We start from the raw sequence: 25,640 nt of genomic DNA, 5'->3' as shown, positions 1-25,640 counted from the left end.
GTACTCCCAACTGAGGGGGAGACTCCTCCGGTACACTTGCCCTCACCACAGCAACCCCTCCTGGCATTCAGGGACACCGATTAAGGAGGTAACAAGTCTTGACACTCTGGCAAATAGTTCAACTGTGGCCCCTTCTGGCATATTGGGTCACCACAATGCAGCGGTGCAGGCCTAGTTCTTCATGCATGGCTCTCGCTACATGCCTCATGTAACGGCAGCCCTCTCTTGGCATACAGCAGTTGCCAGAATGCTTTTGCAGACAGGCAATTACCTGATCGGTGTACTGTCGTTCCCTCACACCTTGCTTAGGGAGTCCACTCAGTATGGTTCCCCACTGGACGTCGCTCCCTTCAACTCTTACCTCTCCCTCACAGGGCACACTGGCATTGGCAAGCAGATATGCGTTGGTGCTCTAGGCTCCATGGCAAGTGCTGTTGGTTTCTGTGGGTGAGGTCACCCTACCAAGCAGGGAAACTAGCAGACCTTTGCCCCCAGTCCTGGTCACAGGCAGAAGTCTTGCAGAGCTTCCTCTTCTCACACAGTCTTTCTGGCTGCTTGGTAGATTACACATTTTGGGGTCTCAAACTTCTTATAGTCATTTTCCAGACACAAAATTTGATTTAGGGTCTGAGACTTGGAAGTTTTATGTTGAGGTACTTCTTTGTGGGAATGTTATTTTTTTCCTTTTCTTCTTTCCTCTTGAAAGGCTGTCTGTCACAGGAGGAAAGACTTTGAAGTTGATAGACCCACAACACAATTCATCGGAGTGACCCAGGTTCACACCTGGATGTCAGCCACACTACTATGTGCATACATGCACTCAGTACATGTATTAACCAATAAAAACAAATGGAAACGTATGCTCAGCTGTAATCTTTTTTTGTTTTTATAATTGCATTAAGGGTGCAGTACCTTATGAGGTACTGTGCCTCATAAGGTGCACAGGGACCCCATGTAACATCCTTGGGTACTGCACGCTTTCCTTGCTTTGTGGATTTTCTTTTATTACTTATGCTACTGCTGGGATTTTTTTTTACCAAAAACAAAAATCTAACAAACATTACCATTTGCAGCACCCATAGCTCAAACTTTCACTAATGCTAGACCTATTGCATTGCAAATGCTTGTTCTAAACTGGTGTGGTGTCCATTCGTGGTGTTTTCACTGTTACTGTGTTTCGGTACAAATTTTGCTTTACACATTGCCTCTGAGATAAGCCTGACTGCTCATGCCAAGCTACCAAGGGGGTGAGCAAGGGTTATCTTAGCTGTGGTGCATCTCCTTACCACGACTAGAAGGAAGGGTCCTTACATGGACAGGGTGCAAGCCATTGCCAACTAGAGACCCATTTCTAACTATATATATATATATATATATATATATATATATATATATATATATATATATATATATATATATATATATATATATATATATATATATGTTACCTACTGTCAGTTGCCAGTAGGTAGTTATAGTTAGGACCTAGTTTCCATAGGAAAAGCGTTTTTTGATTTGCCAATATCTTTGGCGCCGTTTGACGAATCTTCGTAAGATTTAAAAAAAAAAACAGGGTTGGACCACTCAGTTTGTGTGTTGAAAGTTTTGGGGTGATTCGTCAAGCGGGGGCCGAGAAAAAAGGGGGTCCCAAAGCGCGTTTTCCCCATGTTAATTTCCATAGGAAATTTATTACAGGCTACAGCCCGAACTGCTGAACGGAATTACACCAAATATGGCAAAAAGGTAGGTCTTGGTTTAGACAGCGCCCTTTTTGGTAAATGGTGTAAATCCGTTCAGTAGTTCCTGAGAAATTTTATAAAGAAAAATATCGATATTTGAGCACCGAGGAGGGTTCACGAACGCTCCCGGGCACAAGCGTCACTCTCATTGGCTGTCAACACTCCAAACCAGGAAGTGTTGGCAGCCATCTTGTGACTCGGTAAAGCCGAGTCACAAGAAAACAGTGAAAAAGAGGTTAAAAAACATGAAAAGGGGTCAGTGTACAAACACCCTGACCCCCTAGGCCTGCTCAGGGGGTCCCACAAGGACCCCCAGGGCCCAAAACAGCATTTTCTTTTTAAATCAGCCGAATTCGCGCTGCGGTCACGAATCCGGCCATGAAAATAAGAAAAAAATTAAGCTTCATTTAAATGAGCCCCCGGGTGGGCCAGGTTCCAGGGGAATGCCAAAATGATATCGGGGTGCCCGCGGGGGCCCCTGCAGCCCCGGAGACCGCCACCTCCCTGGGGCTATTCAAATTGTATGCGGGAGGGCAAGCGGCCCCCTGCAGCCCCGGGGACCGCCACCTCCCCGGAGCTTGTTTAATAATCTGTGGGGGGGCCTCCCAGGCCCTCCAAGCCCCGGGCACCGCCTCCTTCCCAGGGCTTTCTTCAATTATATGCAGGGGTCCCCGCAGGCCCCCCCAAGCCCCGGGGACCACCACCTCCCTGGGGCTGTGCAAATGATGGACGTCCCCCCCTCCAGGAGCTCTTGATGGCCCTGGGGACTGCCACCCAGAGGGGCCCCCCAGCCCCAGGGACCGCCACCCCACGGGGCTTCTCTTAATGTATGCGGGGGGCTCATGCCCCCCCCGCAGCCCCAGGGACCGCCACCCCCGGGACTTTTTTTTTTTTTTTTTTTTTTAAACCTGTGTGAGGGGGCTCGAGCCTCCCCACACGCCCCGGGGACCTCCACCTCCCTAGGGCACTACATATTTAAAATAGGGGGTCCGATACGGACACCCAAGCCCTGGGGACCACCACCCCCGGGGCTTTAACTTAAGTGGAAGGGGGGCTGCGAGGCCCCCCTCCTGGAGCCTTGTCGTGGCCCTGGGGACCGCCACCCCCCAGGGCTGGCTCCTGCAGTGTCCCGGGGTGCCCACACCCGGGACACTGCTGTTTGCAATGGCAGGGCGGGAGCCTTGCGGCTCCCACCCTGCCATTGCAAACATCTTTGCTATTTGGAAGAGAGAGCAGGGAAACCTGCTCTCTCTTCCAAATAGCAAAGCAGATTGCTTTTCCACATGGGGAGCAGCATGTTAGCTGCTCCCCATGTGGAAAAGCAATGCCGGCTCCCGCAGGAGGCGGGGAGCCGGCGCGGCCGTGAGGGGGATTGGGGACCCCCCCACGGTCCGCAACGGAGGCCAGGCCGCGGTGTGGCCTCTGAACCACCTCTCTGCAACGCAGCTCCCTGGCGCATACTGGAGGTACCTGGTGGGCTAGTTGGACGCCAGGGGACCTCAGGATTCAAGGGGACTTAATCCCCCAACTTAAAACACCCCACGGGGCGTGTTTGCACAGTGGTGAAGGTAGGGGGCGGGGCCTGAGGTGATATGTGTGCAAACATGCCCTGTGGCGCGTTTTAAGTTGGGGAATTAATTCCTCTTCAATCCTGAGGGTCCCTGGGGACCAACTAGCCCACCAGATACCTCCAGTAAGCACCACGGAGCTGCGTTGCAGAGTGTTGTAAAAAGGGGCGTGGCCTCTGAACACCTCTCTGCAATGCAGCCCCCTGGCACATACTGGAGGTACCTGGTGGGCTAGTTGGCCCCCAGGGGACCTCAGGATTGAAGAGGAATTAATTCCCCAACTTAAAACGCGCCACAGGGCGTGTTTGCACACATATCACCTCAGGCCCCGCCCCCTTCCTTCACCATTGTACAAATATTCTCCTAAAATCAGCCGAACTACGAATTCCGATTTACTCACCTGTAATCAGGAGAGAACCCTGGGCTGCATCTTTTAGCCCAGCACTGACCCTGAAAAGTAATTCTAAGCGTACTTACCAGTAACTTGTATTTCCTTCCATAGGAATCCATTGTGTGGTTTTCACCAGAAAATTTTCAAAGTGTCCATTTTTGAAACGTACAAATATTCCTCTAAAATTAGCCAAACTACGAATTCCGATTTACTCACCTGTAATCAGGAGAGAACCCAGTGCTGCATCTTTTTGCCCAGCACTGAACATGAAAGGTAATTCTAAGCGTATTTACCAGTAACTTGTATTTCCTTCCATAGGAATCCATTGTGTGGTTTTCAGCAGAAAAGTTTCTGTGTCTATTTTCACAAACTAAAAATATTTCAAAAAAATCGTCTGTATGACTTAAACACATTCTTTCAACTGTTTACAGGAGGTAGGCCAGTGCTGGATCCAGGATCCACCACTGAGTAAAAAAAAGTAACGATAACACTACTTGCCTGCTAAGTGAATTTTCTGCCATAGGATAACATTGGTGATTCTATGTGAAAAAATTTCTAAGTGTCAACTTTTAAAATACAATAATATTCCTTAAAAATAACTACTGTAACCAAAACGCTTTTACTCAACTGTTTACAGGAGATGTCCAAGGACTGAATCTAGGATCCAGTCCTGTGGTTAGAAAAGTAATCCATAAAGTAACTAGTTGCATTGAACTAGAAATGCACATTGAGCTCAATGTTGCTTTGTGTTTGAAATTGGGTTGGCCATTGCAACAACTGTAACTACTGTACTTAAAAGTCTGTTGCCTATTTGCCAAGTATTTAAACTAAAGTAATTCATTCTGAGAAAGTATATTTTGTATTGTAATGTATAATGTAATTATAATGTAATTAAAAAATTATCTAAAAATAAAAAGTTTCAAAAATGTAGTAAATCAGTATAAAAAAAATCAGTATCACAATTAATACATTAAAAATTGTCATTTACAAAACCTTTTCACTGAAAAAAAACATAGGTTTCAGGCCTGATATAGTTAGGAATTAGCATTTAAAAAACCTTTGAAATTCACTGAAAAAACCATAGGTTTCAGGCCTGACATAGTTAGGAATCAGCATTTAAAAAACCTTTGAAATTCACTGAAAAAAACAAAGGTTTCAGGGGCGTTACAGTTAAGAATTGGCATTTAAAAAGCCTTAGAAATTCACTGAAAAAACCATAGGTTTCAGGGGCGTTATAGTTAGCTAGACATTTCCCTCGTACAAAACCCTAGAAGTTCCCACGTTATAGTTAGTTTAGCTAACCATAGCTCGCGCCCCCGCAATGCACTGCTGATGACGTCACATATTACATCAATCATGACATGGTCAGTGACATCACTGATGACATCTGAAATGACATCCCTGATGACATCACCGATGACGTCATCCATTGAGTGTGTGTTTCTGTACATTTTAAATATGTTTAATATATATATATATATATATATATATATATATATAATATATATATATATATATATATATATATATATATATATATATATATATAGGGAAAAACCTATGGAAGAATGAGTGGGTGTATAAGTGTGTGAATGGGTGATGTTATAGGTGCCTGACTGACTCTATAAGTGAGTCATTAAATGTATCTTACTGCAGACTAGTGACTAAACTGTGTGAATGTCTGTATCTGTCTGTCTGTTGGTGTATAAGCGGCTGCATGATTTTGTGAATAGCTATATGAGTGTCTCTATGGGTTATTGATTGGTTGTCTGAGTATCTGTATGGGTGCCTAAGTGTTTGTGTGGGTGGGGTGTGTGTGACTCTGTGCATACATGTGTAAGTGGGTGATTCTATGGGTGCATGGTTTTAAGAGTGCATCTGTGATGGACTGTATGGTTGGGTGAGTGTATGTATGGGTGTGTTAGTGATTGAATGTATATCTCAGTGGTACATGTGTGAGTAACTACATATGTGAAAGGCAGTATATATGTGTGTAAGAGTATATAAGTGGGTATATGTGAGAGTGTGTGATTGTGAGAGTGGCTGTATGGATGAGTGTGTGCCTGTATCAGTGATTGTATAAGAGCGTAAGAATGTGGTACTATTTTTATGAGTAAGTGAACTTGTGTGTGTATAACTGCATAGGTGAGTTAATGGGAATGTGATTAATTATTTGCATGACTGACTAGGTGTGAGAGTACCTCTATGGAGGATTGGTGGTGTGTGAGTGTCTATGTAGGTGTATATCCTCAAATTCTGTTGCATGTCATATTTAAAAACTCCCTCCCCCATACTTTGTTCTAAGGGCAGCTTGTGATCTCTGCCTTGGGTGCCGGGCTTTGTAGATCCTGATTCACCCCTCTTTAACTTCTGCTGTGCTGCATGAATGACACCAGTCCTGACAGCAGGAGACACTTATCAAGTAAACCCTGTGTAGCCTGTCTGTAATGAGAGGGTCGGTGTAAATGTGAGCTTGCTTAACACTGTGAAACTGTGTGTGCTCACCTGACCCTCACTCAAAAAACGGTACATATATACATATATGACCAAGAGCTGTTGAGTGTCTTTTTGTGCCCGAAATACATTTCTAATTTAAGAACCTTGGATCGGTCTGGCTCGTGCTTACTGGATTGTGCTTACTGGATCGTGTAAGCGTGGTGGAATTCATATATATATATATATATATATATATATATATATATATATTCACTGAAAAAACCATAGGTTTCACACACGTTATAGTTAGGAATTAGCATTTAAAAAACCTTGCAAATTCACTGAAAAAACCAAAGGTTTCACACATGTTATAGTTAGCAGGACATTTCACTCGTGAAAAACCAATGAAATTCCCCCGTTATAGTTAGTGCAGGCAACTATAACTCACGCGACCTGCTGATGATGTCAAATATTACATCACTGTATTTAGACACTTATTTACCCATGTCTTCTTCCATTAATTTTCAGCTATACATATATTACAAATATTTTTTTTTCAGAAAGACACATATGTCATCAGTGATGTAATATTTGACATCATCAGCAGAGGATTGCGGTCGCGTGAGTTATAGTTGCCTGCACTAACTATAACGGGGGAATTTCATTGGTTTTTCACGAGTGAAATGTCCTAACTATAACATGTGTGAAACCTATGGTTTTTTCAGTGAATTTGGAAGGTTTTTTAAATGCTAATTCCTAACTATAACGTGTGTGAAACCTATGGCTTTTTCAGTGAATTTGTATGGTTTTTTAAATGCAAATTTTTTTTTGAGATTTTTGGTAAAAAATAATATCCAACCTATGTATAAAATAATATATGTACTATATCCTGCATTATGGAATGGTTAATTTTTTTAAAATTAATGTTTACATACAGTTGTACATCACAGTTATTATCTTCTACAACTCTTGAATCTTTTTTTTTTTTTATACATTTTTTGCTGTGCGCGTACGGTAAGCTGACGCTACGCGCTCCGTACGTCATAAGTATGGTGCGCTTACATGATACGATGCGCGTACGGTAAGCTGACGCTACGCGCTCCGTACGTCATAAGTACAGTGCGCTTACGTGATACGTACGTGACGTACGCGTACACACATGCGCGTTGCGCGGAAGCAACGTCGCGGTTACGCAGGGGCGTGTAATGTGCATGCGCGAGTGCGTCTTACGTACGCGCTCCGTAAGCGCTCCGTAAGCGTCACATTTGCGCATGCGTACTTGTTTACGAGCACGTACCGTAAGCTTACGGAGCGCGCACGGTAGGTCATGTGATCCACAAAGAACACTTTTCATTGGTTGAAACTACTTTCAGTTCGAGAAACTTCCCACACCACACCCATTCCCCTCATTACTGCTTGAGATCCCCTAGGAGAAGGAGCTGAATTGACATTGAGATACAATGGCAGAGCAGACCTCTTCTGAGAGTGAGCCTAGCAGCACCATCATCAGACAGAGAAGGAGGAAACAAAAGGATTCTTTTGTGTGGGAGTATTTTACTTTTCCAGAGGGGCAGAAAAAGGTCAATGCTCCATTGGTCACTTGCACAATTTGTGACTGTGTTTTATCTAGAGGAGATCCAAGGAAGAAGTATTCCTTTGGAAATCACTCTATGATGAGACACCTTAGGGATAAACATCCCAGGACCTTTGCTCGACATACTGAAGAAAACTCTTCAGTAAGTCACCGGAGCCCAACCTCAGAAGCTCAGCCGAGTACATCATCGGCAGCTCAGCTGAGCCCTTCCTCTGAGGTGGGAGCATCACCTTCTTCTGCTCCTCTGGACATTAACCCTCGATTTCGGAGGGTTTCAATGAGGTGTACAACGTGTTGTGGTCTTATTGTTTTTGGGGAGACCAGTGTTTCCCTTATTAACAATAAGATAGACCAGCACGTTTGTAGACGCTCATAATATTCCCATTCTTTCTTTCCTCTATCCCTGTATTAACCCAACGGCTCTTTTAAGAGCCAACCTTACCTCACAATTTTTTTTATTTTTTTTATAAGCTTTCATTTTTGAAAAAAAAATTTTGCCGTGCGCGTACGGTACGCGTAATCGCGGAATAGTTACGCGAAGTTCGCGGAATTTTTTCTCGCGGAATTTTTCCGTTTACGCCGTGCGCGTACGCTACGCGCATTCCGCGATTTTTCGAAAAAAAATTAAAATTAATTTTTGCCCTTGGGGGTCCTTCTGGGACACCCTGACCAAGGCTAGGGGGTCAGGAACTGTCCACTCTGCCCCCTTTTCACGTTCTCCACCTTTGTTTTTCACCCCCTCAGACTGCGAGAGACAAAATGGCGGCAGACACTTCCTGGTTTCGACCGATTCGAATGTTTACTAAGATCTAACAACCAATCAGAATCGCGCTTGTGCACGGCGGCGTGCGCGTACGGTAAGCTTACGGTACGCGCTCGGAGCGCGCCTATAGATATATATATTGATTTAAATGCTATTTTCTCAGGAAATACTGAACAGATTTACACGAGACCTACAAAAGGCACATCCCTGACCTGAGGGCTACCTCTCTGCCAAATTTCAAGTAATTCTGTTCAGCCGTTCGGGCTGTAGCTCGGACTAAAGGTCCTATGGAAAAATGCATGGGGAAAACGCGTTTTGGGACCCCCCCCTTTTTCTCAGCCCCCGCTTGACGAATCCCCCCGAGACTTTCAGGGAAGGAGCGGAACGGAGCGCCCCACCTATTTTGAGAATTTCGCGATGATCCGTCAATCGGCGCCAAAGTTATTCCAAATAGAATGTTGCGGATTTCCTATGGAAACACGGTCCTAACTATAATCACTACTGGCGACCGCCAGTAGAATATATATATATATATATATATATATATATATATAAATCCAAACAGCTGTCTCCCACCTCCAACCGGCGAGGAAGAAGCACACGGACACCAAATCGTGCTTCAAAGATTTTAATGTAGATCAGCACCCACACAGCACGCCCTTACGCGTTTCGGCCACCAGATGGCCTTGATCACATATATATAATTTATTTATTTATTCCAGGCAAATCCGGGACGTCTTGTCACCCTAGTGTCTTGCTCCCAGATTCACTAAAAAATGGCAATATTCTGGTGTGGCCCACCTTGGGGCTCACTCTGCCCTAACTTTGGAATTTCACCCTAAGTGTGGTGCCCTTTTCAAAAATCACTTCCAATGGGTCTGCTATGTCGTCTGATCATCACATGAAAGCGACCGTCACTCTACTGATGTAAAAATTTTAAAGGGACTAACATGACTCCCTGCCCTTTGTGGCTAGATTCTTGGTTCCTGTACATTTGTTCAACTCATTTAAAACTCATTTACAACGAGTTGTGTGTTAACAAGATTGGTTGGTCCCTTGTGGAGCATTTGGACAAGCTTTGTGCCTTGTCGGAAGTGAACACATATTAAGAAGAATGACATTTTTTCAGTTGCTTGGAAAACTGTGCCCAAGGATTGTTTGCTGAAGAGATGAAACCAAAACTGTGGTGTTCTGTTTCTTTTCTCTGGGCTCTTTTTATCTCGCTGGATCCAGCCAGGGTCACCGTGCCGGAGTGTGGAACCAGCTGCAGGGTGGGGCGCCTTTCTCACATGCACCTTCCCTCCCTGCGAACAAAGGTCTGCTCAGACAATAGCTGATGAATGATTTTTTTTCAAGGCCTGTTTTCAACGTCTTTAGAGAGAGGTTCAGATAAATGTCCCTTTAAAAAAACAACACAAAATGAGCATATAATGCAAATAACGAAAGCACGTATGCAAACATATTTGGGATGTTTGTCCTGCTTACTGTCTACGAGAAGACTCGAGGCATACATTTCAATTTGATCATGCTTTTTAGTTCATAGAGAAGCAGATGTGAGTTTGTGGTGGCAGGCGGGACATCGGATCCTGTTATGAGAACAATCCTTCACCATTTCAGTGAATTTTAGACGATTTGTTGACTTTAGTGCAGAGGTATTGCTTCTGATACCGTGATCTTCATAAGTTTTGTTTCCATGTTTCTTCTCACGCACTTGGTAATTTCATTCCCCTGCAAGATTGTTTCTTCAAAAAAAAATATATATATATATATATATATATATATATATATATATATTACCTACTGGCGGTCGCCAGTAGGTAGTTATAGTTAGGACCCCTTTTCCATAGGAAATCCGCAACATTCTATTTTGAATAACTTTGGCGCCGGTCGACGAATCCTCGCGAATTTCTCAAAATAGGTGGGGCGCTACGCTCCGCTCCTACCCTGAAAGTCTCGGGGGGGATACGTCAAGCGGGGGCTGAGATAAAAGGGGGGTCCCAAAACGCGTTTTTCCCATGCATTTTTCCATAGGACCTTTAGAACGAGCTACAGCCCGAACGGCTGAACAGAATTACTAGAAATTTGGCAGAGAGGTAGTCCCTATGTCAAGGAAGTGCCTTTTGTAGGTTTGGTGTAAATCTGTTCAGTAGATTCTGAGAAAATAGCCTTTAAATCAATATATATATCTGAGCCCGCTTACGGTACGCTTACCGTACGCTTACGGTAAGCTTACGGTACGCGTACGGTGGCGTGCGCGAGCGCGAATCTGATTGGCTCTTAGATCTTAGTAAACATTCGAATCGGCCGAAACCAGGAAGCGGCGTCCGCCATTTTGTCTCTCGCACGGAGTGTTATTTATCAAACATGATGCCAAAAAACATGTTACGGGGCTGTTTTGACAACTCCCTCCCACATAGTCATGTTGAGGGAGTCCCCAAACATCCCCCAAGAGCAAAAACGGTTTTATTTTTTTTTCGGCAATTTCGCCGAGTACGCTTACCGTACGCTTACGGTAAGCGTACGGTAAAAAATAGAAATAAAAAAAACACTATCCACACTTACCCCACCCCCTGTGCTTTTGGTGGCCGTAGGCCACCAAATGTACAGGGCTTATTAAATCAGTAAAAAAAACTATATTTTGGCAACATGAAATTATAAAATCGAAATAAAAAAAACACTATCCACATTGACCCCACCCCCTGTGCTTTTGGTGGCCGAAGGCCACCAAATGTACAGGGCTTATTAAAGTTGATAAAAACCGTGCACGGAACGCACTGCGTTAAGTGGGCGCGCACGCCTCGAATGGCGTAAAGTAACTTAGCATTTAAAAAACCGTACAAATTCACTGAAAAAACCATAGGTTTCACACACGTTATAGTTAGGAATTAGCATTTAAAAAACCTTGCAAATTCACTGAAAAAAACATAGGTTTCACACATGTTATAGTTAGCGGAAATTTTACTGATAAAAAAACCAATGAAATTGCCCCGTTATAGTTAGTGCTGGCAACTATAACTCACGCGACCGCAATCTTCTGCTGATGACATATGTGTCTTTATAAAAAAAAATATTTGTAATATATGTATAGCTAAAAATGTATGGAAGAAGACATGGGCAAATAAGTGTCTAAATACAGTATTAGCATCAGCAGAGGATTGCGGTCGCGTGAGTTATAGTTGCCAGCACTAACTATAACGGGGCAATTTCATTGGTTTTTTATCAGTAAAATTTCCGCTAACTATAACATGTGTGAAACCTATGGTTTTTTCTGTGAATATATATATATATATATATATATATATATATATATATATATATATATATATATATATATATTTACTATATGTAATTATATATCATATCAAAACCTTTATTGTGGCTACAAAAGAAACCATAAAAGTACAACACATAAATAACAAAAAAATACTCAATACATTCCATTTTCAAAATGCATCAGAAAAGATAAAAACTAATATGTAAAATGACCAAGTAACTTAAAAATAGATAACAATAAAATATCATACCCATAGCATCTCAAAAGTATCGTACATTGTCCCACGCTCTTGACGAAGCCATTGTACAATTACAGTTGTCTTACCGTCTGGGACTAGATCCTACAAAGTTACGCATGTTATGAAGCTTCCTTTTCTGATATGGTGAATAACAAATCAGAAGAAATCCCTCACCCACCCCCACCCTAAGCCAACTGCTGCCACTCAACAGTGACTTGGTGGCACCTATGAAGAACCGAACAACAAAGAAAAGAGAAGAAAAAGAGGAGGGGGGGCTATGCTAAAATCGGGGTGTCCGATGTGGGGGCCTTCCTAAAGTGCCCCGGCGGCGGAAGGGGGGGTGGGGATCAGCTCTCCCCATTAGGTCATTACTATCTCCGGAGTGTGTATGTATGGTGAAGGTGACGGAGCTCGTGCCGGGGGAACCATTCATCCGACTATGGGGAGCTGCCCTGTGTGTCCAGATTTAGGAGATTTTTTTAAGAGTATGTGGGTATTGAGTTTTGAAGAGAATATATATTAGGGGAGAAAAAGTTTCTACTTCAAAAACGTGCCACCTTTTCTGTGCATGATGTCATCAAACACAAATGTTTGACCGTTTTTTGTGTGAAAGATAGCGAAGTTCAAAAAGTGGAATTGTATAAAATGTTTTCCACCCAAGTCGTGCTTAAATCATTTTGAAAAAAATATGCATTTACGTAGAGTATTAGCACACACAATCATTGTTGCTCTTAAAGAGTGAACATTTTTTGCATTACTTAATTACTCCCACAGATATCAGCCATCAGTGTCTTGCAATCAACTGTCAGACATTAACAGTTTTGCATTTTTTGGCAAAATTACTTTTTATGGAAAACAGTTATTGATTTAGAAGGCGCTTGATATAAATAAACTTTGTTTTCAGGTCTCGTCTACCAGAAAATGTTTGGCTGGTGGACCGCACCAAAAACGTACTGTGGCCTTGGATCGCTGGCTTAACGAAACTTGAGGGGGGCCCTCCTGCAAGGTATGTGGAGGGGCCCCCTCTTGATAAATCAGGAGCTCTCTAGCCAGAGAACTGTGCTGAGGGGGGCCCCCCTGGAGCTTGAGGGCCCCAACTGCACCGCGGGGGATGCGGGGGCCTGTGTTACACTACTGCCTTGGACCCAACCCATTGCTTACCATTGGATTCCTTTGTAGTCACTCTTATTTGCTTGCTTTTCATTCAATGCCTTTCCTTGCCCATCTTGTGTTTGTCCCTCCCCTTCTTGTGTTCGTCCCGCTGCTGTAGCATAGACTCTTTACTATCCTTTTGATTAGGTGACTTGTAAGTTTCCACTGCTCCCAATTATGAAACTGTTTTCCTTATCTATCAGCACACATGAGAGTGCATGAGTTGTCTAGCTCTCTCCCTCATGTGCTGCTTTTCTCCCCAAACACAACCGCTCCTGCCTGCTACATGGTGCTTCCTCCGCCCCCCTTCCCCAAACTAGTTTATTGCTTCCCCCAACCCATCCTGTCCATTTTTATTATTTTGAGCTTCCACCAGGCCAATTTCAAGCACCCCTGTTGCTCTCTTCTTCCCACCTACACATCCTTCCTTCACCTACACCCACCCACTCTTCCGTTGTCCCCTCACACTTCTTTTTGTATTTTATATTTTTAGAAGGCCCAGCTGCCAGGCCGCTCCACCTTACAAATGTACTTTTATGTTACTCAGATCCAATTTTTTTAAAAATTATTTATGATTCCTTTTGTATCAGAATTTTTTTTTAAATGGTGCCTGTACCATTATATAGACATGTGCATGCATGGTGATGCATATATGCTCATATGCCATCATGCATTCATGCTTGTGGTTCATCATCACACATGTGCAGGCCTGCGAAATGATGGCTGCCAGCGGTGGCCCCTTCATTGTACTTTTTTTTCCTTTTGCCTGATCCTACACATCTTAGGCAAAAAAAAACTCTTTATACCAATGCTGTACTATTATTGCCAAACTGCATTGCTAAAAAGAGAATGGGACAAAAGTTGAGACCTTTTGACTTTGTCAATGTTTGCTTGATTTGTGTATTCATTGAGTAACCATTAAGACATTACCAAGTTAAAAAAAAACGCCACATAACTTGTGTGTTAGAAAGAAGGTACATTTCTAATATGGATTCATCCTGACATATTGAAAGCAAACCATTTCTTCTGTCTGCCACCACACGTCAATGAACTCCTGCTGGCTGGGAATGTGGTCACCTGCGTAAATGTTGAGCACATTTTCTTGCTAAAAGGGTTAATGTGAAATTTTTAGCAATGATTATTCTGCAACGTCCATATTTTACCCGGATTTCCTCGCCTAATCTAGGTTTATGGACACACTGTTATTGAAATCATGAAGATAAATTGAATTTAGAACAATCAAGTCTCTCGCAGCACACCAAAACACAATTCTTGATTTTGTAAGGTTTCTTAGTAATGTCATTCCCAGTCATCAAACGGTCCGTGGTATAGACTAGGTCGCCCAGGTAGCAATAATTTAGACTTTGGGCCGTATTTCAATGTCGGGTAGACCGCCACTGATAGGCCATCAGTGGGGGGTTCTCCGACATCCTGGGAATTGCTCCGACCGCCGGATTACAATACTGGTGGTCCGAGCGCAGAGGTCGGGGGGGGGGGGAGAGGGTTAGGACCACCCCCTCCGTCAGGTTCGAAGATCCCATCAGGACGGCGGTCTGATTCCTGACCCTAGGATAGGTGTGGTGCCTGCACAGGCACCGCCATCGGGATTAGGATATCCCTTTCCGACTGCCTTTTTTCATAGCAGTCCCAGTGCCATGAAAAGGCAGCCGGAAAGGGACTTTGGGGGCCCCAAGCTGTCCTCTGTAGGTCAAAGTGGCCTGGGTGGCACATGTAATGCCCCCCAAATATCCATGCACTGTTTGGCAGGCACCACTGTTTCCTGGGCCCCAGCACAAGCCACAGTAGATAAAGGCAGTCTCTGACTGCCTACACAGCAATTTAATCATTATATGGTGGTCGGGAACGCCAACTCCTTGTCAGCCGATCTCATTCCCGCTGTGACGGCGGTCAGTCGTCTGCCATCGTAATGAGGTCCTTAGTAATCATACATTATCTCCAGCAACTCCTTCATTCACCCTTCCTCCCCAGCCTCCCATATAAGATAAATCAATATTTAAATTTGTCCGATGTCCAGAATAATTTGGGTGTCTTGAGGTTCCAAGAAAAGAAAGAATTTGTGTCTTGTACAACACTCATTTCCTATGTATGATTAACTTAACTCTTGACGCGTGTGGTAGAATTCCTGCTACACACCAGCACTAGGGCCTGCTGTTTCTATCACGTTTACAGATTATTGTTTGGGGGAAAAAAATTGTCTTGTCTTTATGATACATCTGTTCTTTCTATTTTTATTGGTCAAACTCCCTCTCTTCTTTTTCACCCACTTTTCCTTCATCTCAAATTCCTTCTCTTGCTTTCCATTTTCCTGCTTTCGTGTAAGTCCTCTGTATCTTAGTCTCTGATTCACACCTCTGCCTTCTCATAACTTCTTTAGCATTTGAAGCCATTTGCTAGGGAGAAGTCTACTTCAGAATAAAGACATTTCAGTAGTAACCCTTTGGGAAAGTTATCAGTATAGCTGCCAAGGTTCCCAAGTTAGTGCGCGATGTGCTACACCATCCAGTTTTTTTCCGGCCTGTTTGTTCTGGGACTCGTATCCCTGTTTTATAATGGAATTAAACAAGACTACAAGTCCCAGAAATCAATTAAAAAAACTTGCCACCGAACAGCAGGTCCCGCATGGACCTGGGAAACTTGCAGGGTTCTATTAGGGTAGCTTCCTCCAAGCTACTGCTGGCCTATTGGATGACCTCATGTAGGGTCTCCGTCATTGCTGTATTTGTGCACTTTGAACACGATGACACTGGGATTTTCACATCTTGTGGAAGAAATTATTCCATCTATCTTGAGAGCAAGGTGGGTTAATGTTGGAAGAACCTTGGCTATCAATCTTTTGTTTTGGTGTAATACACACTTGTAAAGCCCTCTTTCTTTTGTAACGCATCCCTGGTGTCATTATAAACCTGAAAGTTTCTTCTTCTTGAACCTGAAGCGAGTTGTTGTGAACCTGGTAGGCAGTGTAATACATACGAGTAGTCACCATGCAAAATACACACGATTGCTTGGACCATTTGCTACATCTTGTGAAGAGGGAATCTCTGTTCTAGTGGTTAATAGGCAAGATTATATATTATACTTAGGAGGTCTCGGTTTGTGGAATTGACGGACATCGCTACTTTACTGCATTGGCTTATTTTGTTTTGCAGGATTTCCTCCTGGCTCTGTATTGCCTCTGCTCAACTTCAATTGTGTGGAGCATAACTGATATTTCACTGGTTGCCTCTTCACAATCCTGAATAGCCGTTAACCACCACTTGTTTAGTCGAGTCCAAAGATGATAGTTAACTATTATCTGTTCAGACTCTTCCAACATGGCTGGTTTCAGAATCTCCTGTCCCTCCCACTTACAATACACTAAGGCCCCAGTTAAGAGTTGCACAGTACTGGTGGGGTGCAAACACTGAACATGTGGTTGCTGGTACATGCAATAACATCCTGGTAGTCATATGTGGATATGAGTCAAAACCCATGCAAAGGGGTACCACTGTATAGAATTGGAATTACTGGGCAGAATGTGGCACCGAATGTCCGGATCCATGAAGTTAATGCACTCAGCAGGTAGTTCATGTCTACTGAGACTCCTGTGCACAGATGGACCAGGGGGTTGTTGAAAGAAGGTGGCCCCCGGCGGGGTAGCATTGCGTGCCCATCTCTGCCTTAGTTGAGGGTTGTGTGGAGGTAGATGTGTGGGTACAGGCTGCAATGCAGTCTTTTCTCAAAGCAATGTTTTGGCCAGAGTTTGCATGTTGTAAAATTGGATCCAATATTCCTGTAATCAGAAAATATGCATCTGGGAATGCCAGATACTAGTCACTGGGCAGAGCTGAACTTCTAATGGGAATTGCACTCTGGTTGACTATTACTCGGGGATGCAATCTCGATAGCCACTTCTATTAGTGTTTTATACCTATGAGACTCCCTCATGGATGTATAGGCTATGGAGGATTGTACCAAAAAAAACAATTAGTTAGAGGGTCTAAGGGAGTTTAAAGACCTGCGCGGACAAATCCCGAAATAACTGAGACTGTCCTAAGAGGACGTGTTCCTACAATATTTGCGTACACGATTTCCTCCAATATCTCTGCTTTTTTATTTTCATACCACTGGATATCGAATAAAAATATTTTTCCATTGGCAATCAATTTTAAACCACTTTTCCAGTTTCACACACTGCACTTATTCTCACTACACTTTTGGCAGCTTTTTTCACCAGGAGATTTATATCCTCCATGTTACATCAATTAAAAACATCCTTGAGCTCCTCCTCTTTACAGTAAATAAAGGAGTTGTAGCTCTTTAATCGCACCAGGTGCGGTTAAGGGAGGTCCCAGATGATGAAGCATGCCACTTCGGTGTGTGATGGGACTTGGTCCCTTTTAAAAGGACTTTTGCATATTTTAATTTTGCTGGTGCGTGGCTCTCGTGTTTCAGGTAGACTGTTGTAGACCCGCGGACTTCTGTGTTGTCTATGGAGGATTGTAGTCAAGTCCACTGACAGCAAATCTTGCACCTGATATTGAGCAGAAGTTCAGCCTGTAGCTCCCCAGGTCAAATTTTCTATGTGTTCCACCAGGCCAACTCTTCTATGTGTAATAATCTGGCACATCTAACATGGCATGCTGCCAAGCACTGTGTGTAATAATCAGATGATCCCAATGATGGCCAACAGTCATCACCTGCCCTGACAGTGGCAAGCGAAGGACACAGCCTTTGGCTGTCCTTCGAGTGCAATGTATGTGGAGCGTAAGTTGTGGCCATGACTTTTGCATGGAAAATTCAGGCCATACATTTTTATGGGGGGGGTGTTATATAGCGCGAACTCGACCCAAATGTATTGGAACGCTTTACATGAGCACCAGTTGTGTTGCAGACGGACACATTCATTTTGTTAGGCACAGGGAGATTAGGTGATTTTCCCAGAATCACAGGATGTTGAGCATCCCTGACAAGACTCAAACGCTGTTCCCCAGATCTGAGATCAACTGCTTAAGACGTTAGGCCACTGTGTGCCTTCTTTGTGGTCTGTACAAGGCATGTCCTGTATCTGTGTGGGGTTTTGACATAGCTTGGTCTCTTTATCTCTTCTGTGTATTATGTTTACAGGACCGCACATTCGCCATGTCACTCTCAAATGCTGAAATAATTGTGTATAATAATACCATATGCACACTAAGTACATGGTTAGACCTGCAACCGTGTATTGTGTGACAACTACACAGGATGCCTAGCAACACTATCACATTGTGGTGAGCGCAAGCGCAGGACAAAGGGCCTGGTTTATATTTCGGCGGACGGGTTACTCTGTCACTACGGTGATAGATATATTGTCCGCCGAAATATAAATCTCATAGGATGTATTGGAATTTATATTTAGCGGATGGAAAATCCGTCACTGTTGCCAAAATATAAATCCGGCCCAAAGCATGCTACAATGTATGCCCCAGTATACTTTTTTGTGATCTATGTAAGAAGATTCTGAAAATTAGCTTGATCTCTCATATGAATGTGCAAATGTTGGTTGATCTTCGAATCCAATGGCCAAATTATGTTGCTCCTTCTACACCATGCCTAATTCTTTTTTGTGAGAAAAACTCTTCCATGGAGTTTTGAATGGGTATGGGCCCGCTTAAAAAATGACCCACAAATCCAGTCTTCCCTAAAACTGAGCCTGAACTTTTTTAAATTGTATAGAGCTCCAGCCATTAAAATGCACAGTATGGAATTTTAATTTTGTGTCACACAAATTACAATTTTTACCTTCATATTTTTTTGCTCAGGTCATAGGCATTAGGGAAAAACGTTGCACAAATTGACAGTATTCCAAAATGGGTCTCAAACTGAGTGACCTCTAACTCCTTGTGAAACGTAGTACTTGCCTCTAATGGAGGGAAAAATGCTACTGGAAATGTCAATATAAAGTTTTGTTATTTTGGGGTTATGGGTCGAGACCCTCGCCCAAACAGCTTTTACTCCTCCCAGTGACCCTCGCCAAACTTAAAATAATCATACGTTTTCGTTGCCCATTCTGTACTTGTGAAAGGTTTGGTTTAATTTGGTAAGTGAGTGCCCCTTTAGTGATACGTAGCGAAAATGTGCCTTTATACCGATTTTTTAAGACAGAACCGTTATATATTATTTTTTTATTATGGATTTTGGTAGGGGTAGAAAAACAACCAGGTGCATGCGTCGTGGAAGAAGAATGTAGACGTTCTGCAAGAAAACCATCGTGTTTTAAGGGTTGCTCGATTTTTCTTGCCAAATGTTCGTTTAGGTTGCCGTTCTCTCCAGTTACACCAGCCCACAGATGTCTGTGACGCAATTGGTGTTGTAAATGAAATTAATCCCCATTGGCTGCAAGCAGCGTACTGTGCCTCCCCGACTTCTACAGCGCCTTTGTGTCCAGCGGGAGCAGCCGAGCATGATTTGTCATCCGTGAGAAATGCTCGCGTGTGACAGCTTCTCCACAAGAATTCTGTTGACATACTGATTTAATATTGCTGATTGTTTGCGCACAAATGTAGAGGAGGTTTTACAGAGTTGTAAAATGAGAAAGTAATCCATGTATGCGCACTTTGTTTGCACCAAACACGAGCACTTTTAGAAGAAACTAAAGGTGTTTTGTAAAAAAAAAAAAAAAAAGAGGGCCTCTGAATAATAATCTGTGCTACCTTGATGTACGAAGTTTGGTGAGCAAAAAAGTGAGCGAGAGAATGTAAAACTCCAATTAGTAACCATTTCTGAAAGAAGTAAGGCTGCTGGCATGTGTTTGGTGTGTTTGTTTGTGTGGATGTTTGGTAGGAGTGACAGGAGGTAAAAAAAAATTAGGGTAGCATTTTAGAGTGAAATAGCTCCTAGTCATTTTGTGACTCCGGTTTTGGCGATGCTCGCGTATACTAATGGTTCTGAACTAAACACCACTTAGAGTCTAATTAATAGTTAGTTAAACATGCTGCATTCCTTGCCTCGCTTTAAAGAGTGAAAAGAAGAAAAGAAATCTCGAGGAAGTGAACAATGAAAGCAGTTAAGTGAACTAGAAATGAATGTAACCGACGGGGTTAATGTTCAACCAGAGATCCGAAATAATCTCCCTAGACAGGAAATGGCAGTCATGGGAACTGGAGTGAGGCCCGCGCTGATGTTGGACAGAGAACATGGCGGCGTTTGGAAATAAACCTTTCCTGCCCTGCATCATTCCTGTTGTGCAGGATTGAGAGAGCCTCTCTGCACAGCTAAGTCAACCAGCAAACCTCCCAGGTCTGCTAATGAGGAACTCCAAGAATGTGTTTTAGTTTTCGTGAACATGGCCTCTGTTAGTCTTTCTTTGTTTTTACTGGAATGCTTTAATGGGTTAAAACTGAACTTTGGCTTTCCTCATACATCTGAACTGAGTTAAAATGCGAACCTGGCTCGAGTTTTTTTCTTGCGACTGTATTAGCCCCTTAAACATGATCACAAATCGAAGGATTGTAATATTCGAAATTAGTTATTTAATATCGGTCTGCAGGGAGCAGTTCAGGATGTCATGTAACTAGTGGTTTCCATTACAGAATAAAACTTTCCTAGCATGTTACACATCATGTTGAGTTGACAGAACATGTCCAAAGGTGGCAGAGCAGTGGAAGTGGTACATTTACGAAAATATTTGGAAACAGGAAATGAGATTATGACAAAAATTTGAGGCACTTATTTTCACCATCTGCTGATTGCATTAAAGTGGAGGCACCTTTAGAAAGGTCAAAAGTAAAATGAAACGTACGACCCTGTAAGTGGCTAGGGGTATGTCCAGACGTGGAACCCGTGGTCACTGTGCCACTGGAACCAGACTTCACCCGACTGAAGAGTCACACTGAATAGTATTTTTTGTTTTGTTTTTTGGTCCTAGCGCCCATGATGGGACCAAAAACACATCTCACACAGTTTACCTTTCAATCTGGCCTCTGTGGCAGTGCTAGACTGCCTGAAAGAACACTCCAACACCGTTGATTGCCCACTATGAAGATGGGACCTGTGGTTTTACACTACACATGAAGGCCAATACACCTTTGGTCCTCTCCAAACCATTCATGACTGCTATTTTATGTGCGCTTCATCTAGGTAGGGGTTTTGTGGTGCACTCTTAGTAGAAGTATGGGCATCTGCTTGTTGTGCACCTCTTTATTTGGAACGTCTTATAAATCCCTGTAGTCGGTGATGGGTAAAACGGATGCTCTTCAGGCCTTTCTTAGATCGGATGTGATTGGGCCTGGTCTGATGTGGATGATGTTTTTTTCTTATTTGATATTAATGAATGCACGGCTTCAATAGCATTGTTGCTGTGTGCTGAATATCAGTAAATTACTAAGTAATTGTCTAGGAAAGTCTTTGGACATTTGTTAACTTTCATGAACCATTTGACCCGGAGCTATGACGGGGGCGGCTCCTTCGCAATGGCGGAGGAGTGTCGCCCCACTGTCTCAGAGCCAGAAGGTGGAAAATAAAACAATATACTATAATCGTTCTAATTTTCATTTGCTGACTCTGAGCCAGCATGAGCAGGGAGGGGTGGGGCCGAGGTCTTAGGAGGGCGGAGGAGGTCTGGTTTTTGCACTTATAAGTGCGGATGTGTGTTTGGCCGGCCAAACAACATGCACACTTCGGTTTCTCCAACCGGGCTGTATTGAGCAGCCGAGTGGAGAAACAACACAGACTGCCTGTCCTGAATGGAGCGTCGGAGCAGCCTGCTCAGGCCAATCCCTGTGCTGCTCTCATAGCATGAGAGCAGTGCCGGGATTGCACAGGGAGTCGCTGCTGCTGTTCGTGTGTCCGCTGGGACCAGGAAGCAGCAGAACACCGAGGAGCGATGCAGCCGGTATTAACCCCCCGCACTCCTTTTACCCGACACACCACCTCTTCATTGTGTTGGCCGCCACTGAACCATAACCTATTTATTAAGGACACTCACTGTGAATTTAGAGTGCATTTACGATAGTTTTGAATTTACTGGATTTAATAAGCAATTATTCTGTTTCTTTCAGAATTTTTCAAAGAACTCCTGGAGAATGCAGAAAAATCTTTGAACGAGATGTTTGTAAAGACATATGGACGTTTATACACACAAAACGCAGCTCTATTTAAGGATCTGTTCGTCGAACTTAAGCGATACTATGTGGGTGGAAGTGTTAATCTCGAGGATACGCTGAATGACTTCTGGGCCCGGCTGTTGGAGCGCATGTTCCAGCTTGTGAACCAAGACTACGTTTTTTCAGAGGAATACCTGGAATGTGTCAGCAAGTATACGGATCAGCTGAAACCCTTTGGAGATGTTCCCCGCAAGTTGAAACTTCAAGTGACTCGGTCGTTTGTGGCAGCGCGCACATTTGCACAGGGGCTTGCGGTTGCAAGGGATGTGGTCAGCAAAGTATCTGCGGTAAGAAAAGTTTGAGGCATTTTTTAAGATGTGACCATCAGTTAGCATCTAATGGCTTGGTTACAGCAAGAAAAACAAGTTGGTTTACCTTTTGTTTTGAACAGATATTGGTGTTTGATTGCTTATTTAATACACAGTGCCAAGAGTCTTATCTAAATATTCTGTTGGTGCTTCAGATGTGGCCAGTAGCGCCCTGTGAATTGGTTGTCTAATGAGAAAAAAAACATAGAGCAGGCAAAAATACAGATTGGACGTTTCTAATTCAATGATTATACAAAAACTCCTGTATTCCTGAGGATTATCCGCGTTTTTATTTTTGAGTGCAAATTCACACTCATAGTTAAATGTTTTTTGTACGGGTGTGTGTGTGTGTGTGTGTGTGTGTGTGTGTGTGTGTGTGTACACAGCTACATTTATAAACACACATATGCATGTATTTGTATGCTACAGAGTTGACCCCGCCAACTGTGAAGTTATGGTTGTTACACTTACACAAGTACAGTATTAAGCTGGTTGTAATTTTTGTTGCTTCTTGGAGATTAATCTGCTTGAGATGCCTCCGATAGGTGTGCATGGAAGCAAGCTTCATGCTGTCAAAGCTTTGTGTAGATTTGTCTAGAGGTGGGTGGGTGAGAGTTATTCAGACGTCCGGTAATTTTTGTGTTTCCCATTCAGGTTTGTACTATAATGTTGCCAGAAGCACACAGCCAGCATAAAATGTGACATGATCACCTTCTTCAGGTTGGTAATTTATGATGAAAAGAGTAGTCCTCAGGAATAGGCCTTAAATAGGGAAGGTCATTCTTGGTTTTCAAATGTCTGTGTCAGAGAATCCCTAAGGACATGTTGGTTTAACTGCGAGTCGTGCATTTTGAAAAAGTTCTCTAAGGCTGGGTTGAGGCTATGCAGAGCAGCGTGAGTTCTCTAAAATAGTAGTGATTTGAGGGGGTTCATATCATACAAGCACTTCTGTATTGGGAGACATGTTTTTAGAAAACCGTGTACAGTGAGCAAAGAATCCTGGCTGCGGATTGACGAAATCTCTGCAAATCCCGAATTTCCAACTTGATATATATATATTTTTTTTAATCCTGGACAACTCAATTTATTTCTCAGTGCCATTCTCTGCAAAAAAAGGGAACACTTAGAAATGGGTTAAAACTGAGCAGTAAACAAATAAGAGTCTTATTGAAGGGACGTAGACTCCGCTTTTTGAATTAGTGGATTAGAAAAGATGGAAGAGTGGTGACATTCAGCTGCATGGTGTTTAGGTTTGTGTTTCACTTGGAAAGAGCATTAGTATTTGGGGTATATTCATATTTTTGTTGTGCATACCTTGTTTTAGGATTTTGGAATCTTTCTGCATAGAACTATATAATCAAATGGATTTGCGTGTTGAAATACCTTGTGCATACATTGGAAGCCAGTAAATTAAGGGGAAGCACTCCTGGCAGGAAATAAATTATACTTCTAAATACATCTCTTAGAATTCAAAATGATAATGTATTTGCAGAGGTAACAACAATGTAATTGATATTATCATTATCGGGATCAATAATTCTTGGTTTGTTTATGCTCTCAGTTAACGGGAATTAGAGAAGATGGTCCATAAATCCAATTTATAGTACTCTGTACAATGTTGTCCTGTATTGCTGTTGGCTGGATCAGGAGTAGATATTCCTCTTGTTGTCAATGAAAGTGAACAGCCTTTATGTTGATTTGGAATCTTTTTCTGACCAAGTCGATAAGCAGCAATTTCACTTAAACATTATTTTGAGGAAATCCATTCATTACTTCCACTAGGCACCTATTCTTTTCGATGGACTGCCTCAATATTATTTCCACATGTTTCTTGGCCTAACTCATATATCTGATTTCCCTTCACCGCTCAGATTCCTCCATGTGGAGGTAACCCAGTCACTTCCTCAACATGCGTTTTCCTCCTGTTAAGGATTCTTAAGTTACCTTTTCTGATTCCATCTCCGGCATCTATCCACACTGATTTACACCTTGTATCTCTTTTGGGATCCTTACTTATTTCCTTCAACACTAGGGTGTAATCTTATTTCCCAGATGCCATATTACCATAGAAAATATTTAATACATCTATTTTGTGGCACATACTACTTATGTGGCATGCTTCACTTTTTGGGAATGATATGCAGCGTGAATCTTACCTTTCTTCTGCTACTAGGTATGATAAACTTGGGCACACACTCTCTCGCCTCACTCTTTCTGTAATTTTGGAGTATGGTGACTCTGGGCTTGATGTTTGTCAGTTTCTTACTATTTTGCGTGGGATGAGGTAACACTGGCTTATTCCTCTCCATAGATAAGATTGAAGACTCTTGCCCGGCCCATGTGTCTAGTCTCTTAGAGCCTAGAAGTTGTTCCTCAGGGATAATGTGTCTGCTGTCATTCTAGGGGCTGTATTCTATGTTGCTTGCCACTCTGTCAGAAAGCAATTCCAAATCAACAAAGGGCATTGACAACTGGAGCAATGTGTACATTTTCTGATTATGCCATATGAGACCACGTTCTATGGAGTACTATGAATAAACTTCTAGCATAAGAATGATGGATTCTGAGAATGTTGATATCGAATTTTTTTTTTTTGTTACTCCTCCAAAGACATTATTATTTTGAAGCCTACAAGAGTTATATCCAAAAATATACCTTATTTACTGCTAGAAGTGCTTCCACACAATTTGTTGACTTTGTTTTAGTAGGGTGGAGGCTCTTGATATGGTTCCCCACAACTTGGAAAATAAGAACTTCCTAGGCGATGGGATGGGTTGTGCTTAAGCACCATTCATGCTATGTATTACTTTTTAAATGGAGAGACACTCCAGATAAGGGCCAATTGTGTCATAAATGAACCACTTTCTTACTCTTTTGGGACCAATAGGAAGTCTTCTTAAAATATGAAATCTATCTTAGAAGAAAAAGTAACTAGATTGCTAGTTTGTTCCAAGGTTAGAGAATAAAAAACACTGAAGCGGTCAGCTTTCAGGTACATACGTTTATATCCTATGGCTCCCCCTCTCATTGCACCTTC

General features: G+C 42.8%; 1 protein-coding gene across 1 annotated transcript in view; it reads left to right on the top strand.

Annotated features, from left to right (window-relative positions):
* Window positions 1-25,640, top strand: part of GPC4 (glypican 4) — a 196,965-nt gene that overhangs the window by 108,893 nt on the left and 62,432 nt on the right. The window contains exon 3 of the mRNA XM_085607899.1: window positions 22,191-22,582. Coding sequence (XP_085464025.1) covers window positions 22,191-22,582 — 392 coding nt within the window. The remainder of the gene's footprint in view (window positions 1-22,190; window positions 22,583-25,640) is intronic.

This window comes from Triturus cristatus, chromosome 5_2 (genome assembly GCF_964204655.1).
Source record: "Triturus cristatus chromosome 5_2, aTriCri1.1, whole genome shotgun sequence".
Classification (NCBI taxonomy): domain Eukaryota; kingdom Metazoa; phylum Chordata; class Amphibia; order Caudata; family Salamandridae; genus Triturus; species Triturus cristatus.
The sequence above is the reverse complement of the archived record's forward strand: the minus strand, read 5'-3'. Positions and strand labels throughout refer to the sequence as shown.